An 18,418-nucleotide genomic window follows, 5' to 3' on the forward strand; every position below is an offset into this window, starting at 1 on the left:
CTTATGTATCTATTCCAAGGAACAGACAAATGTGGGACCTGGATCCAGTGCTCTGCTGCTAACAGGTATCCAGCTCTGCAGCAGAGGAAGCACACAGGATATGGTACCATTCCATACCATACTACCTAAACAATGCATCTGTTAAGGGAATAATGAAGGGGAGGAGATGGAGATGCGAGGAATTATTTTATTTGTAAGAGCAGAACTAGCAGCATCTTTAGAGAAAGCCCTTTCGCCAGAGCATCAATTTGGCAGCGTGCCCCTGGGGGTATGAAGCCATATCTCCCCCCCCTTTAAAATGACCACTGAAACCAGGATGTTCTGTGGATCCTGTGAATTGTGGATCATGGCTTAAGATGCTTCCTCTATAACCCACCATCATTCTTCAATGGATGAATGCCCCTCCATGCAAATCTGTAGATAGAAATTAAAGTTACCCGAACAAGAAAGGAGTCAACTTCAAAAATTATAAAAACAAAAACATCCTTTAATCTTTATACAGTAGTTTTAGTATAATGCACAAACATGGCCCCTATAGTGTTTCTCAAGTTCATCTGCCAAAGTGAACAATCATACAACACTGTACAAATCACTCCCCTCCACAATATACTTCTGAAGCAGACATTTGATATTGTGGAATGCGTTGCGGTCCGTTCTTAACATTATAGCAGCATTGAATTTTATTAACTTGAACAACAAAAAGGGACCTCATAACTAATCAGCCTTGCTTCATCCTCAAAGCTGCTTTAACAAGCAGGGGAGTCATATACTGTAATTGCTATTCCACAATTTAATTGTTCTGTTCTTAAATCTAATTTTGCAGCTGCGGGTTAAGTGGATACCACAGCTTTCAAGAACATGAAAGCAAAGTACATCTGTGCAACAGAAAGCTAACCATCTCTTGATCGGATGTGTTTACAGTGCCATCAGATAGTCCAGAATGGTTTGCAGCTCCCTCAAAGCTACAGAAACAACTTTCAACCAGTTATTTTATTTTTATATAAAAAAACTACATAAAACTACAAAGACCTTCCTTAACTGCTGAGACTGGAGAACTTCATTTCACATGCAGCCCAGTTGGAAGTGGATGATATCTTCCCATAAGTTCTGGCTTCATTCATTTGGTGCAATGCAAGTGGGACTACATCCACCTATTCTCCCATTATCCTTTCCAGATCATTGGTCCTGTTCTAACACCAGTTAAAAACTGTAAACATGTAATAAAAAACACAGATCTGTAACTCTCACAGCAAAACCAAGAATCTTGACCAACTTATCTCCAACTGTGTTATACCTCATAGAAACAGCACTATAAAGAGGTTTCAGGAGTCTGAAACAGCAAGTACCTGGCGCATCTTATTCTGTGAAACACACAACCAAAGTGTTCTTTACTCCCAAGTATGCTTATCAAGCCTGTAAGGCACTCCAAGAACAGAAAATAGGCTTCCGAATGTCAGTTATATTTTGTGCACCACAAGGGAAGGTATGTATGTGAAAGTATGCAAGAGTAACAGAAATGTTAGTTATGAAAATTGTGCATGAAAAGCCTTTAAACCTGCTTTCAGACCAAACAAATAAAAAAAGAAAGAAAAGAATTTCTACCATTAATTTTAAGTATTCAATGCATCAACAATGTAAGAATAAAAACAGACATTTTTGTGGCTTACCCTTTCTTGCCACGTTTGATGAAAAAACCTTAAAACATTTTTTTTTGCCAAAAAAAACCAACTGGCAAACAGAAGTTGTAGCTTTCCCCTCCCCAAAAAAACTTTTGGCAGTAATAGTTAATGTTAAGTAAGGCACTGAATGACCACTGTCTCCTACTAAGACACCTGTTAATCAAAGAAACGTCTGCCTGTAATTTCCTCTGCCAAAATTCACATAAGTTGAAATGGAAGTATGCCGTTCTGCAAGTGAAAGCCAGTTTAACAAGTGAATTTTTTCCTTCAACCAACATACTGCATTCCAATTCACTCTTTTGAAAAGTTTATTGTAATCATAATTAAGAACTATGAAAAGCCTGCTCATAAAAAGGCTCAAAACAAAGGCTGCACAGTTGCAATCAACTTAATGGGACAAAGTCTTTTGCATCAAATAATAATAATATTAATAATAATAATAATAATACTCGTATTTCTTGGTAGGGCTCTGTAGCAACCATATTTCAGTCTCTTGCACACAGATTCCAATCCAGTGAAACACACACAGTGCTTTTCTTGGTTCAATTAGCTGTGAAGCAAAAACTGTCCTTAGAAAAGAAGAAACACATTCCTATTGTTTAGGTTCCCTCCCCCCCTCTTGTAACATCGTAATGTTTTCTCCATGGGAGGGAAGCTTAATCTTCAAGTTCAAAGCATGTTTCATCATATAGTTCAGGACGAGATGACTTGGAGCGCTGGGAATATTTCAGCTGCAAAAAATCACCCAGTTCATCTAGAGCATCAAGGACCTGTAAATACAATTGTACGATATCAGAAAGATATAAAACGCCGCTCACTTCTGCTTAGCATCAAGAACAAAGAGCCATACAAGTGTATGTTTTCACACTCAAACAAAAAAAGGAATTAAGACCACTGGTGAATCCAGGTGAAATCCACAGTGTTATTCCATATTCATAACACTATTATGAATGTAGAGTCACAGACTCTACGTCTTGTATTACCTGGGGCCAACAATGAAGAAGTGAAAATTGTTTCTGTTTCTGATGTTTTGTCCAAATAGATAATCCAGTGTATACATTTCCACCAAATGCTTGTCAGAAGGAGGCAGGCTCTTTTATAGTTGAAGACCAACTGCTCTTTGGCACCTCCCAACTGAAGACAAATTTCCTCTCCCTGGTCATTTTAAAACATGAAGTCACCTGAATTCCAAATCTCATTTTCCTTTCCTGCTTCCGTTGCTTCTCTAGTTTGTCATCATGACTGTTAGACTGCAAACCACTCTCCATTCTGGTGTGGTCCTGTCTATTTTATTTCTGGTCTGGATATATTTCAGTATATTTTTCCATTTTAGACTCCAGTTTTACAATGGGTTTCATGCTAACTTTTTTTTTTACCATTCCCCTGCTTGATGTGCATTTGTGCAACGGCAATTGCCTGAACATCTTTAAAGATGTCACCACCACCACCAATTTGCATCCAGTTCTAGGCCAGGTCTTGCCACTACCCACCCTCAAAGCATGATGCTTCCCACACCTTCCTTTGACAAAAGGAACAATTTTTCATGCCTGCAAAAAGCTCAAGTGCCTATTTTAAAAAGTGCCTCAAAGAGCACGCATTTCTCCTCCACAAACAGCATTTAGTATTAGCTGAGTGTAAGTGTGAAGGTGAGATGATATTGCTGTTAATTTTAAATTGAAATAGCATCTGCATTAGAACCAGATGGCTTTTGTTATCAAATAACTATGGGATTTGTGTTTTTTTACGAGAGGAAACAAGCCTGAAATGTCTCCAGCAACAGTAAAATTCTTAGTGCATTACTTATGTGGTCTTGTGGTGCATGACACTTGTTTATTTGCACTATTCTAGATTTGGGGTTATTATATTTTATTATTATACAGAATATTATTATTATATATAATTATGCTTTCGTGTCTTACAAAAGTCATTGGGATTAAGGTAATGGGATGTCTTTCCATTTCAAGAATGGGTTGAAACATAACCAAATCAGGACATTCAACATATTGGTTTGTATGGTATCACAGCCCCTTCCTTCCTTCCTTCCTTCCTTCCTTCCTTCCTTCCTTCCTTCCTTCCTTCCTTCCTTCCTTCCTTCCTTCCTTCCTTCCTTCCTTCCTGTTTGTTTTGTGTCAAACCATAACACCATATAGGAAAAAACTAGTTACAAGCAAACTTTCCTTTATGGATGCTGCAGATACAGTATTAGGTTATCAAAATACAGCTGCAATCAGCAAGCTTCACTCTCCTGTCTTAACACCACATGGCCTTTACCTTGAGCAGGTATTGTAACTCTTTCCCACTGCTGTGTTAATTTGTCCAAAAATTAAATTAGGAGACTGTATAACTCCCCATTATTTCTCAAGTCCACAAAATACCACAAGGGACTGGAGCTTTGAGAAGCAAGCAGTATTCAAAAGGTATGGCCGAATAGGAGAGCTCAACCAAGTACAGTGGTGCCCCGCAAGACGAACGCCTTGCAAGACGAAAAACCCGCTAGACGAAAGGGTTTTCCGTTTTGGAGGCGCTTCGCAAAACGAATTTCCCTATGGGCTTGCTTCGCAAGAAGAAAGCCCATAGGGAAATCTCCGGGGACCTCTTTTAAATGCTAGCGGTGGGGAGCAAAGCCTTCCCCCCCCGGCCTTCAGAAGAGGTCCAGGAAGGCCGACGGGGGCCGAAAGGCTTTGCTCCCCACCACCAGCATTTTAAAAGCAGTCCGGGATAGCAGGGAAGCGCTTCTCGCTATCCCGGAGGGCTTTTGAAGACAGGCGGGGGGAGCAAAGACTTTTGCCCCCCACCCGCCTTCAGAAGAGGTCCTGGACCTCTTCTGAAGTCTTTGTCCCCCCTGCCTGCCTTCCCGGGGGCTTTTAAATCGCCCCGGGGCTGTCCCAGGGCGGAGATTTCCCTATGGGCTTTCTTCTTGCGAAGCAAGCCCATAGGGAAATTTGTTTTGCGAAGCGCCTCCAAAACGGAAAACCCTTTCGTCTAGTGGGTTTTTCGTCTTGCGAGGCGTTCGTCTTGCGGGGCACCACTGTATTTATTTTCAAAATCAAAACTTCTGCAATAATGTGAGGGCAATCAAGGAAGGCAAAGAGATAATAATAATAATAATAATAATAATAATAATAATAATAATAATAATAATAGAAGAGACAGTGTGAGGCTTCTTCTGGAACCTTCCCATTCAATGTCAAGTCGATATTGCAAGCAAGCTTGCTGTGCTTACCGCATCTAACATCTCCCGTGTATGAGCAGCTGACACACAAAACCGAGCTCTGGATTCTGCGATCGGAGTAGCTGGAAAGCCGACCACCACCACCCCGATATTTCTGGCTAGCATGCGTCTTGCAAAAGCCCTGGGTAAGAAAATGAGGCAAAACTGAAATTATTGCTGACACACTGCACAATGTTTAAATATAAAAGAAGTAAACACAAGACCCCATCGCAGAAGTGGAAGCTCATATTCAGTGCTTCTGTTGACAGGACTTTCGCTGAATCCTACCTTAAGCTGGTAGCAGTGATTTTGGCCCCCCAAATCCCCCCCAAAAAAACAACAAAACTGTTCCAGTGCTTCATTTTTCCATGGAAAACTTTCTACTTAATCAGTTCATTAGTAACAATGAATGGATGTGAATTGCAAATGCAGTATTAGGTAAGATTGGCAGTTTCAACTTTTTCTTCTTTGTTGATTAAATACAAGAAAAATGAAACATGCTAAATTGGATCACTTTAGGGCTTGAGAAAATTTTCCAACGCAGATTACTCTAATTTGCATGGGATCCCCCCCCAAAAAAAAACCCCCCACATCACTGCTTGGGAATAAGGCCTACTGAAAAAACAGTATACTTCCTTGTATAAAGGATGGCACTGCTTGTCTTTTATACATGTCTGATAAAATTGAGAGGAGGGGGCTGCTTAAACCCAAGAGCCTTTTAAATTCAATTAAGCCCAGAAAAGTATTTTTTTTTAAAAAATAAACTAATTTACAGGCACAATTTTTAAGACTATTACACCATAGAGGGAAGCATCCACCAGTTTGACACTCTTAAGTACTTATGGCCATACTTTTCCCTATAAGCCCAGAGAACAATTGTCAGTCAGAGTAGACAGCACTAGAAGGGAAGCTGCCATAGAAGGAAGCTGCCATATACGTCAAGTCAAAATATGTTCCCCAATGTAGAAATATAAAAAAAAGACATTTCTGAAATAAAATCTTTCGAGTTTACCAGCAAATTTCTGAAAACTCTGCATAGCTGCCTGGGGCAGAGGAGCTTAACTTACCCAATTTTGCCTGGTATGTAAAGGAGCAAAGGGACAACAGGAGAATCTTCATTGCCATAAATAATGAAACCTAGTTTATGCAATCTTCGTCTGAAGTACCTTGTATTCTCTGCTAGCGCGCGAACTCTCTGAAGTCCTGGAATAAGAACCAGAAAAGCAGTGAATGCAGGAACATCACACACCTGCTGCCTCAGGACCAAAACAAAGATCTAGAGCTTTAATGTTGCAGAGACTGATCAGCACGTAAAACAGCTAACTGAGATGGCTTCAGAAGCCGATACATCCTCAAACATACATTCAAACGTTAATGTGTCCCCAGCTGATTATTTCTGATACAGTGGGACCTTGGTTCTTGAATATAATCTGTTCTGGGAGTCCATTCGACTCCCGGAACGGTTCAAAAACCAAGGCGTGACATCTGATTGGCTGCAGGAGCTTCCTGCACTCAATCGGAAGCCATGTTTGAAGTTTGGCTTCTGAAAAACGTTCGCAAACCGGAACACTCACTTCCGGGTTTGCGGCGTTCGAGAGCCGATTTGTTCAGGAGCCAAGCCGTTCGACTACCAAGGTACCACTGTACATAATAGTATTATGAAGATAAAAAAGTACCCACAGGGCCAAATGAGACATGCATCCACGTGGAGGAGTTTTTTACACCAGTGGTAAAAGGAGCACCACTAAGCATTCCCCCAACCCACACATCTCAGGCCTTACCTCCCACTAGTCCATTGCTCAAGGCACTCTTCTTCATTCTCTACTTACTTCTGGTTTTGGAGTTAGAAGGGAATAAAAGTGCTTGGAGCAACAACTGGGGTTGGGAAGAGAGGGGCAAGGAGGTTCAGTACTCTCCTCCCCCCAATTTTTTTTAATACTGTTTAAAAACAGATGCCCCCCCCCCTGAATATCTGAACAGGGAGGCTATGTGGATGATGCTTAGTTTGACCCATACACACCGTACTCCCCTCTTTGCTTTCTAAGCAAAACAGCTTCTCAGTTACATTAACAAGGCATAGCGGAGGTATTATGATTAAAGTGTTTGGGAGGAACAATAAGACACCATGATTGACTACAATACATTTGTTCTACCCTGCTTAGTATAATAAACAAACACAGATACAGTACAATGTTGTTCTCACATGCAAACCCACCCGGACTCCATTCAATATGGGTTTAAAGAGAACAATATCCAGGACTGTTTTCTGGTGCAAGGACACACAAGTCCTCATTCCACCTGCCAAAAATTCCTCCTGAGTCAAGATAATGGGTTTGTATCTGGATCACAAACAACAATACATCAGGTGATAATAGCCATGGGCTCATTATAATACTATTCTTTGGAGTGCTAGAGAGGAGTTTGAAGGCAAAGGGGAGATACATTTCACCCACTTCAATACACAGTACTTTGCAATGTCCAAAGCATTTGACCTTCCAGATCAAATGGACTCCAACTTCCATCATCCTTGACCATAGTTCATTTTGGTTGGAGCTAATGGGAGTTGGAGTCCCGCATCTTCTGCAGCACTACAAGTTAACCACTTTTTAACTAAAAGTTAAAAACACAGTTCAGAATCTAGAGCAAACTTAGAGCGGACAGAACAAAACAAAATTTAAACTGGTTGACCCAAAGTCATTTCTATATTTCACCGACTCAAGACTGTTACATCTTGTCTTTACCGATGATGCAATAACCTGGCTATCTCTTTAATCTCCCAATAGCCAAGGGAGTATTCGCTGGATTACTTCTAATGTTAGTTGGTAGGAGACAGACACAAAGCACATGTTTGCAAATCTTTGTACATCACAATGTAGCAGATCTTGTGGCGTCTCTGATCTTTTTAACAGCCTAACTGCTCCACCATATTTCTTTTTTAAGGAGGCCACCATCACAATTGTCATTACAGCATTTCACTCTTTCCAGAAATTCTATCTACGGCACATCCTGCTCCACCCCGCCGAGAATTATTATTATTTTACAATGTCTCTGGAGTTCTTTGTAATTAGCACTTCTCTTAGGCACCACTTCAAGCCGAACTATTTTGCATTTCCCTATATTCAAAAAAAATAAATCAGTAATTACCATAATCCTGAGATTCTTCCCTTCATCCCATTTGGTTTGAGAAATGAGGCATTTCAGTTCTTTGGAGTCCCAAAGAACACTCTGTTGGCACACAGTTGGAACTTACAGGACTGCAAATAGATTTAACTCTTGGTGCTTATTTCTAGCCTTTATGTTATGTTGACAATATATCTCAAACAGATATATCCACACACAGCAGCTGTTAAGAAGAACCTCTTGTGCGTGTAGCTGATCAAGTAATATGGTGGGGCAGAAGACTGTTTAAGGCCCCACTCAAAACATGAAGCCCCGCTCAAAATATGAAGAAAGGATCCTCATGCTGAAGCCTGCTGTCACAGATTGCCCTTGCTGGATCTCAGAAGACTGTCTCCTTCAGAGATGGCCATACCATTAGGCAGAGTGAGGCAGCCGCCTCAGAAGGCAGATGTTGGAAGGTTTGCAGAGCAGTTTGCACAGTACGTCCAGTATTCCTTAAGCGAATACCGTATGTTGCCCTCAGGTTTCCTGGTGCCAGTGTTAAAATAAGAATCAACTGTCAATCCAGGGAGCTTTGGGAGATGGAACACAGCAGGTGGGAAAGTGGGCAGGCACCATGTTGTCCTTTGCTTCAGGCGGCAACCTCGTTATGGGCTGACCCTGGTCTCCTGCTTGGCAGGGGGTTGGACTCGATGGCCCTTGTGGTCTCTTCCAACTCTATGATTCTATGATTCCTTGCAGGATTTCTCTTTCTGACCAGCTGTTTAGGAACTTTCCGTACCATCAGTTTTGAAAGAACCACACAGGTGAATTTATTGGGTATGCTCTGTTATACCTGACATAGCTGACAAAGGATTTTGAAAAATTATTGGAAGGATTTCCAGGAGCTGGCTGTCCTATTTCTTTCACAGAAATAAAATACGATGCTTTCCTTAGATAGCACCTTGGTGATTAGTGTGATTGTCCTGAGAAATCTGATTGTGTGGAAATTACAGGAGCTTATCTGTGACGTCGTGAAAGACCAGCAGTTACATAAGCACCTCATTTGTGACACTCTAGATTTTTAAAAATACATCTAACCATTACTTTCTTCAGCGTCTGAAAACTAAGGCACCTTTAGCATACTTATCTAGTCATATCTTTCTTTTAAAAAGAGAGACAGCAAAGCTACCTCCTCTATCACCGTCTCATTTCTTATTTTTTTTAAAATGAGCTATGTTTGATGGTATGCTCTCTGACAAATATGAGTGGGAAGTCAAAGCTATCAACACACATATTTATAGATACATATTTCTTTATTTAATTTCATAAAACTTATATATAGCTTGATTGTAAAAAGAACCTATATGAGAGGAAAGAGGGTGGTGAATAGCTCTGGACCTCTGTCCTCCTGTCCACCAAATACGAAGAAAGAAGTACGGGTCTTCCTAAGACAGCAGATGAAAGAGCCTAATATACCGTATTTTTCGCTCTATAAGACGCACTTTTCCCCTCCTAAAAAGTAAGGGGAAAAGTGTGTGCGTCTTATGGAGCGAATGCAGGCGGAAAGCTCTGCTCAGCGCTCCCTTTAAAGAGCCGCGTGGAGCGTGTGTGGAGCTCTTCCCCGAGAAGAGAGAAGGGCTACCCAAGAGCCGCACACTCTGCGCGCTCTTTAAAGGGAGCGCGGCTCTTGGGGGAGCCTTAGCCGCGCGCAGCCTCCCCCGGGCAGGGGATGAAGGCTCCCCTTGCCCAGGAGAGGCTGCGCGCGGCTATCCCAGAAGCCAGAACAGCAAGCGGGATCACTGTGAGGATCCCGCTTGCTGTCCTGGCTTCTGGGATTAAGAATATTTTTTTCTTGTTTTCCGCTTCCAAAAACTAGGGGCGTCTTATGGTCTGGTGCGTCTTATATAGCAAAAAATATGGTACTTGGAACAGATCTCCACAATTTACAGATGAAAACAGGGTTGGCTTCTAACAGCTCAGTTCTTCTACTAAGGATCTCTGTCCAAGCCACCCCCCTTAGCCATCACAGTTACACACTAGACCCATGTATCATGCAGTATTATTATTATTGTTGTTGATGATGATCACCACCCGGCCTTCACTCTCAGAAGTCAGTAGTCTTTCACTGAATTTGAAAGCCAAAAAATTGCTATTCTTGACAAACAACAACAATCCTAAAACACATACAACTTGTTAGCAACAGTTCAAAATATTCCATACTAGACTGAAGAATGCGAAGTGGCATGCAAGATATTGTGTGGGGCTCTTGGTGTTTAAGTTCCAGGGGCCTTGGGGTGGGAGCTAAACTCTGAAAAGTGACAGAAGTGACCTTAACAAAATTTTAACAAGGGATTCTCCAGAAGAAAAAAATTGAACAAAACTAGGAGTGGTGATTTACCAGGAGGCAGTACCAGAACAGTGACTGTCCTTCATAATAAAGAGTAATTTGGAGCTCATGGACTTCCCAAGTGAGAAATTTTCTTATAGAAAAAGATGCTTTGGAGATGACCTGTGCCCTGCTGAATGAATGGGAAGGGGACAAAAAGCCTAGTACAGTCTGTGAGTATCTTTTATACACAGATCTGCTCACACAGGCATTCTGGCTGTTATTCTTTGGGTTTGCCATTCAGTTTCCATTTGACAAATCCGTTGAGTTAGAGGGACGACAAATAGCTTAACCATCTCTCCAGTGGCACTAAAACAAAAACAGCTGGGCCAGAGTATCAAAAACACAAAAAAGCATCTTACTACAAAGCTTTCCAGTTCTAATAAAAACAATAGTCTGGGGGTACTTCCAAAAATATTTTTGGCACAACAGATTTTAAAAGAACTCGGAAGAAAATGGGGGAGGGGGGGCTTGAATAGCTTGCAGGAAATTTTTAGAGGCTTAATGCATTGTTTAGCATGATTAATATTAAACTGGGGACTATCCATTTTTAATGCACAGATTAAAAAAAAAGTTTTTTTATGTAAAAAAAATAAATACCACCAGTTTTCTACCAGGATCCAAGAAAAGAAAAATTGTTAGTTCAAGCACAGATCCCTTTTCCTGGCTGTACAGTGGTACCTCAGGTTAAGTACTTAATTCGTTCCGGAGGTCCGTACTTAACCTGAAACTGTTCTTAACCTGAAGCACCACTTTAGCTAATGGGGCCTCCTCCTGCTGCTGCGCCATCGGAGCACGATTTCTGTTCTCATCCTGAAGCAAAGTTCTTAACCTGAAGCACTATTTCTGGGTTAGCGGAGAGTGTAACCTGAAGCGTATGTAACCCGAGGTACCACTGTAATGGGAAAACCTCAAAAGCTGATTTGTGTACATGAACAGAACTCACAACCAGCCCACCATTTTGTCCCATGTGCTAGCTTACTTCCTGTGTGCCAGAGTTTAGTCATGCGTTGCCTTCTGACTTTTAAGATATAAAAATGTCCCTTTACCCACATCTGCATGTCTTGGGCTGTATCAAACCTACTTCGAGTGGATGACAGAAAGGGTGTAAGCTGTTCTTTACCAAGCCTCAGCACTTTCCTGTCATTTCTGATGATGTGTTTTGTGGTCAGAGACCACACACTAGCATGACTGCCTCCCCAACCCTTGTGTACATGTTCTGCCAAGCTATTTTAACACACAAGGACAGATATTATGGTGATAGGTACTTTAGAGAAACCTCAGTGCTTGAACACAATTACAGACTCGCAGATTGATGCGGCTCCTCAACCATCAAATCAAGGTAACTTTCTAAAGGACAAAAATGGTTAAGACTGTTTTGTCTAAACCAAATTGTGAAAGTGTGACTTTTGGTAGTTAAGCAGGATGGCTTGTTTTAATTTCTTAGCTATAGAGTAACAGAGTTGTAGAGTCGGAAGATACCCTGAGGGTCAATCTAGACCAACCCTCTGCAATGTAGGAATCTCAACAAACAGGCTCCCATCCAACCTGAAATAATACCAGAGACTGCTTAGCTTTGCAAAGGTGCTAGCAGTTTTACTGCTGCACCACTAGGAGGAGATAGCTTTCTAAGGAATTTGTAGCACATGTAATTTAAATCAGCACTCCAGATCAGGGTAGATGCCTTGGAAACTTTCATCCACTACAGATCTTTTGACCTTTCAACTCATTCTCATACTTTTTGCTGTTGTTGAAAAGCCTAAATAGATGCGCAAAAAAGAAAAGAAAAGCAGCACTGTGGTGGAGTGGATGACTGTTAAAACGAAAGATTCCCATTACTAAACACAATAATCCAGCCGCAGTAAGAGCCTTACACAGAGGCTAGTAAAGGTAAAGGGTCTAGTTGTGACCGACTCTGGGGTTGTGGCGCTCATCTCGCTTTATTGGCCGAGGGAGCCGGCGTACAGCTTCTGGGTCACGTGGCTAGCATGACTAAGCCACTTCTGGCGAACCAGAGCAGCGCACGGAAATCCCGTTTACCTTCCCGCTGGAGAGGTACCTATTTATCTACTTGCACTTTGATGTGCTTTCGAACTGCTAGGTTGGCAGGAGCAGGGACTGAGCAACGGGAGCTCACCCCGTCGTGGGGATTCGAACCGCCGACCTTCTGATTGGCAAGTCCTAGGCTCTGTGGTTTAACCCACAGCGCCACCCATGTCCCTCTTACACAGAGGCTAGATGGTGCTAAATTCTATGTTTAAGGTAAAGGGACCCCTGACCGTTATGTCCAGTCGCGAACGACTCTGGGGTTGTGGTGCTCATCTCACTTTATTGGCCGAGGGAGCTGGCGTACAGCTTCCAGGTCATGTGGCCAGCATGAAACGCCACTTACTACTGACCTAAGCTATGGCAAGTATAATGATAGCCTGGAGAGGGGCACAGAGGGGAACAATGATTCCAGGGACCTACAATTACTGCCCCAGAATTGCACTTAATTTTTATTTGAATATTTCTGAATATTGTAATATAGACTTAGCAATAATATAGCACTCTGGGTGGTTCTGAATAAGCTTTACAGCACCCATGGTATGTAGGTCAGCATAGATAGATTTGCAATGGGGATTTCCTCATTGTTAGCACAGATTTTCACTAAAAATCTTAAGCATCTTTGTGGGACACAATTTTCACCCAGGTGGTGAAATCTGTGTTCGGGCATTATCCCTTTCGACTGTTGTTGTTGCTGTTGTTGTGTGTGCGCCTGTATGTACACACATGATGGAAAGGTCCTCAATATTAAAAAATAAAGCACGCACAAAAGACTCGCTGGTCAGGGAGGAGGAGTTTGGCCTAGGCTTCTTACTCCTGAATATTCTTGTTTTCTATGTACAGAGAACCCCCCTACCCCAATAGAGGAGTTTTCCACCATGTGAGACCCCACAAACCCTGCAATCTGAAGTAGTGCAGCACAGATATACTGGTTTTCTCCACAATGAAAATGAGGCCTATACTGACACAATATCTCTATTCAGACAGAACTTTTTTTCTTCAAAGAAGAAACATTATCTTGCTCCGACACAAAATTACAAACTGAGCCTTAATAGCAAACAGAAATTAAATCCTTTTTCAATCTTTCTATCATAGGCGAGGCTAGTGGACAATTTTGGTTCACACATTTTTTATATTTTAAACAATGTACAAAGAAAGATGGAAGGAAAAACGATTCAATAGAAATTTTAAAAAACTAGTACATTTAGCTAGGTAAATATCTAATATTCCAGGAAATCTGCCAAATTCATAAATCAAAATCTCACAATATTCCCAACAAATCATATGGATTTCTCTTTTCTTTGGCTTGTTACACCAATACATGATAAAAAGTCGTATTTTTAGGAAAATGTTAATAACTCTATTTCCCCTTTCTGACTTGGATCATTTTGGCTAGTTTTACCACACGGGGTCCCCCCCCCCCAGTGAGCTAACTGATTATTTTTAAGCTTTAATGCATGATTATTTGTATTTGATCTTTGCCACTCTGTTGGTTGGGGTACGAAGCAACCCAAGTGAGTTTGGCTCTTCCCTCTGTTCCATTCACAACAGCTTATGAACTTTACATAAAATCTGGAAGCAAAGGCACATAGCTCATCATTCCCTGTCTAAAAGTCTTCTCTTTCTGTAAACTGAAGGAAGACAAAGTCCAATAACATATTCCGTTGACACCGATGGAAGAAGCCCACTTTCCAGCTCATTTCTGAACCTACTAGATATTGCAGAATTCAGCACACTAAGAAGTTAAATCTTTCCCAGCCAGAGGCTTTGAAACAGCTTGCTGCATCCAGGTTTTGTTTTAGCGTGCTAAAACAGAATAATTTGCAATGGACTAACACCAGAGGTTCTATTGATTTATAAAAAACAGGATCCTGCTAACATTGTTCCCTTTTCAAGGCTTCAAAGAGGAATTCTACTGAAACTCTAGCATGGACATGGCACTTTTGCAAAACAGGCTTCTCCATTCACTTATATGGAAGGGGCAATTCTATTCTAGTGAAGTGGGAAGTCTTCTTTATTGCTTTCTGAGCAGATCAGAAAGAAGTTTCTGAATCAGCTTTAGGTGCATAGGCTTAGATGAAGAGTTTTATCCTATTTCCTTATCTCAGATACTTATCAATTGCCTGCAGATTATCCTCAAAGGCCTTTAATGCCTTTTGAGCATGATGCCCTTTCAGATCATTTAGCTTTGGGGCTGGGTGGGAGGGAATGCCCCAGCTGCCACCTACCTGCTTAAAGGAGAAGCACAATTTTCTCACTCCTTTAAAAGGGTCCCTTGAAGCTCATTTGGATATATCGTAATTGTCCTAGCCTAGTCTTCTCTCCAATATACTAGTTTGCCATGTTTGTATTTCTTCCACCACTGTATTCCCTTATGAGAAGTATGGGTAGTATATTCAAGACTGACATTTTCTACTGAGAAATAGGCCTGTCACTATGCTACACCAGGTGCAAGTGCTAAATAAGACAGTTTTTAAACAATCACTCCTTAAAAATGCTTTTGACGCGATCCTTTTAAGAGGCAGGGAGGGAAACAAAAGCACGCTCTATAGTTAACTCAGTTCAACTGAAAGTAGAAGCTTGTACCGTGAGCGGATGCCCAATGTGCTAGTGTGCATCAAAGCCACTGCAGTTAGTTCCCCCTTGCTATGCTTCTTGCAATGCAACAACCCTTGAACTTGCAGGTTCTGAGAACTTCTGTATCTGTGGATCTGTACTAGCTCAAAAAGGTAAGAAGAGAAAAAGTGCAGATGGAGCCTTTTATGTTTCTTTCTTACAGCCAGAAAGAATACTATCATCTTGGAAAACTACAGTGCAATGTTGCCCTCCACTGGCAAGAATATTTGCAAAAAAGCAGTCCATAAATCGAATTTTACATGTGTGCTCTTATTTATTGCTATAGATGAAGCACACCCCCTTTCACACCACTTTAGAAACTGTATAACAATTCTACACACTATGGCATAAAAATGCTATAGAGACAAAGTACACCCATTCTGTGCTAGCATCTCATAGGCACTGTTCTTTAGTACTGGCCACTTGTGCCTGCTTCTCAGTATGCTGGTGTTGTGGTGGCCACTGGGAAGCTGATATGAATTATGTGGGCACCTCTTGATGCATTTATATGAAGCTCCACCAAACATGTCGGCCAAATTCAACCACATCAGAAAAAAAGTTAATTTATTGTCGGCCCCAAACCACCTGGGCATCATTTCACATAAGCAGATAAGACCTTTGTCCTAACTGCCCTTTTTTCATCAAAGACAGGAAACAAATCCAAAATTCTGCAAGAATATTCCTTTTAACAGGGTTACTCATAAATATAATATTTAATTTTTAATCACTTGGACATTTGGGTCACTGCCACCCCATGCACTGCTGACCATGGTCTGTTCTATGTTATGTAGAAGTTTATGGGAAACAGTTCAGTGACTCTTTTATTCAGACTAACATTTCCACCATGTAAGGAGGTAATTATTATGCCTTACAAACAGCCCTACACAGTGATACATGTTTTATGAAGTGAGGAATAGGGTGTTGGACCTGTGTGCTTGTCTTCTTGCACACTGAAGTGTCAGCACTTCAGTTCTGATGAAATAAATCAGTTTCCCTTTACATCTAAAAATGGGGAAATGTAACTCAGTGTCAGTTTAGGTTTACAACCAAGATCTTGAGACAGCAAGAGTGAAGAAGCACATGCTCCCTGATGCTTGTTCCTGGCTTCATACACCTACCAAGTCAGAATCACTGCATCACTATTGGTCTAACAACACCTCCAAACAAAGTGTGCTTGCAGGTGTATGAAGGCCAGGAATTAAGTCCCCCAAATGCTATATGTTTTGCTCATACATTGACCACAAATGATCCGTTGCATTCATCCACAAGCATGCCTTTCTTAAGGTGAAATGCTGTTATCCCCCCTCCCATTTCAAACAACTCTAAAAGGAAATCTTCTCAGTCAGCACAATATCCTACCTTTTGTGGTTCCATCTAGTCCCATGACACATTTCATTGCTCTTATGATTTGTTCCACTACTGGAGCAGCCATAGATGAAGCATATGCAGCACTATGGGAGTGAACCCGTAAGTAGTCTACTAGTTCCTGGAATAAAAACAGAATAAAGTTTTAGCGCAGACACCAAAACCTCCTTATGTCTGTTGGAACAGAAGTTTGCAGGTGGCAAGAGCAATCAGATCCAGAACTAGCTGCACACTCAACTGTAAGCCGAAATGCAAAACTTTTAGAAACATACCTCAGTTTTTAACCAACGGCTAAATCAACTATTCGTTTCACTGATTCCCTCAAGTACTCTTATAGCAACTGTCAAAAGGGCACACTTTTAAAAAGTCAGTGCATGGCATGAAGCATCATGCTTCCAAATTTCCATGTAATGAGAGAACAGATAGACAGCAGAGGATGATATTTTAATGCACTATCACTAGAGATAGTCCTTCCCATGGACCTTGTACCCAGAAGAAATAAACTGCTATTCTATCTCTTTTTATGGTTTCAGTGTTTTGTTCTATTGCAATCCCTTAAAAGGAGGCATGGAGCTCTCCCATTCAGAAAAAGGTTATTCAGCCTAGACCCACAATATTTGAAGGGAAAAGTACATCAGGAAATTTATTTTTCAACAGTGCTTCAAATTAGTTTAATGCTAAATTAGGCCTGGCACAGTAGCAATGCCTAATTAAATACCTGCAACCTGGATCTTTTTCAAAGGCGTGTCTGACTGAGCACACCTCTGGTCTCAGAGGTGAGAGGTTATTAAACAGTGCTAATAGGGATCTGATGCAAAGAGTAGCACAGAAGCCAATTTAAGCTGACTCAAGTGAAAAATCTGACTACAGTTTCCCCTGCAGACAAAAACAAAACAAAACATGCTCACAGTTTTACTTGTTGATACTCAAGCAACATAAGACTTGAAAGTTCACAACCCTAAGGAAACTATGCAGTCAATGTAAAATTCATTCATGTTTAGCTACAATCCTTTGGCAAGACTTGCATATAAGCTGTATGCAACTGCACCTTTCCCCAATATTACTCAAGCAAAGAGCAATTTTTGCAGCAAGCACATGACATCTGAAGACATGTAATGTGCCCAGTACAGAGAAATCATTAAAACTTTCTTAAGATCAAATAACAAAAGGAATTCAGAGGCATTCCAAAAAACCATTTGAGAACTCAGTTACCAGTGTGCAAATTGTTGCTGCATTTCCCCCTTACATCATCATATTCAATGACATTAATTAGAAAGTGCTTACTATGAACAATCTGCATGCAAATAGTGGGATGAGATATTGGCACAGTTATCAAATGCAGCAGAAACAATGTTTACTATCAACAGGAGAATCCAAAGAGCTGTATATTTGTGACATGATATTCATTCAGAAGTATGTGAACTCTGTAAAACCATGTAGAGAGGGACCTCAAAACTGGAATATTCTCTGTTCTGTGGATGCAGATGGAACCACATGAAGCCCTTCAAACCTAGTGCAAATATACACACAAGGAAGCAAAAACTTTTGGAAAAGCATGAGCAGTGGCAGGATTTTCTAGGTACCAGAATAGGATATCTGCTTCCTGACTGCTATAGCAAACCAGGTCTTATTCCATTTTTGAAATGGTTAGCAATCATTGCCATTTGAGTTTTTACACACCTACAAATGCTGACAATTGATGCCAATACCTTTTTGCCTGCTATGTATCCCCCTGCTGCTCCAAAGCTTTTGGTGAATGTTCCCATCAGTACATCAACATCGTTGGGATCCATTCCAAAGTATTCCACAACTCCTCTTCCTGTTGGGCCAACGGCACCTATGCTGTGAGCTTCGTCCAAGTAGACATAGGCTTTGTATTTTCTCTTCAAGGCAATTATCTCCGGCAAGCGTACGATGGAGCCTTCCATACTGTGGGAAACAAAAGAAAACAGCTGAGAAATGAGCACTTAATTGATTCAGCTGTAGCTATTGTTGCATAATATGGACATAATG

The 18,418-nt window shown here is 41.1% G+C and overlaps 1 protein-coding gene across 2 annotated transcripts in view; it reads right to left on the bottom strand.

Moving 5' to 3' along the window:
* Window positions 1-466: 466 nt before the first annotated feature.
* SPTLC3 (serine palmitoyltransferase long chain base subunit 3) overlaps window positions 467-18,418 on the bottom strand; it is a 58,996-nt gene continuing 41,044 nt past the window's right edge. For both annotated transcript variants that reach the window (XM_081906269.1, XM_081906268.1), the window contains exons 8-12: window positions 18,115-18,334; window positions 16,400-16,526; window positions 5,958-6,093; window positions 4,903-5,032; window positions 467-2,449 (exon numbers count right to left, since the gene is read on the bottom strand). In XM_081906269.1, coding sequence (XP_081762395.1) covers window positions 2,336-2,449; window positions 4,903-5,032; window positions 5,958-6,093; window positions 16,400-16,526; window positions 18,115-18,334 — 727 coding nt within the window. In that variant the 3' untranslated portion in view covers window positions 467-2,335. The remainder of the gene's footprint in view (window positions 2,450-4,902; window positions 5,033-5,957; window positions 6,094-16,399; window positions 16,527-18,114; window positions 18,335-18,418) is intronic.

This window comes from Podarcis melisellensis (genome assembly GCF_964234715.1).
Source record: "Podarcis melisellensis genome assembly, chromosome: 3".
Classification (NCBI taxonomy): domain Eukaryota; kingdom Metazoa; phylum Chordata; class Lepidosauria; order Squamata; family Lacertidae; genus Podarcis; species Podarcis melisellensis.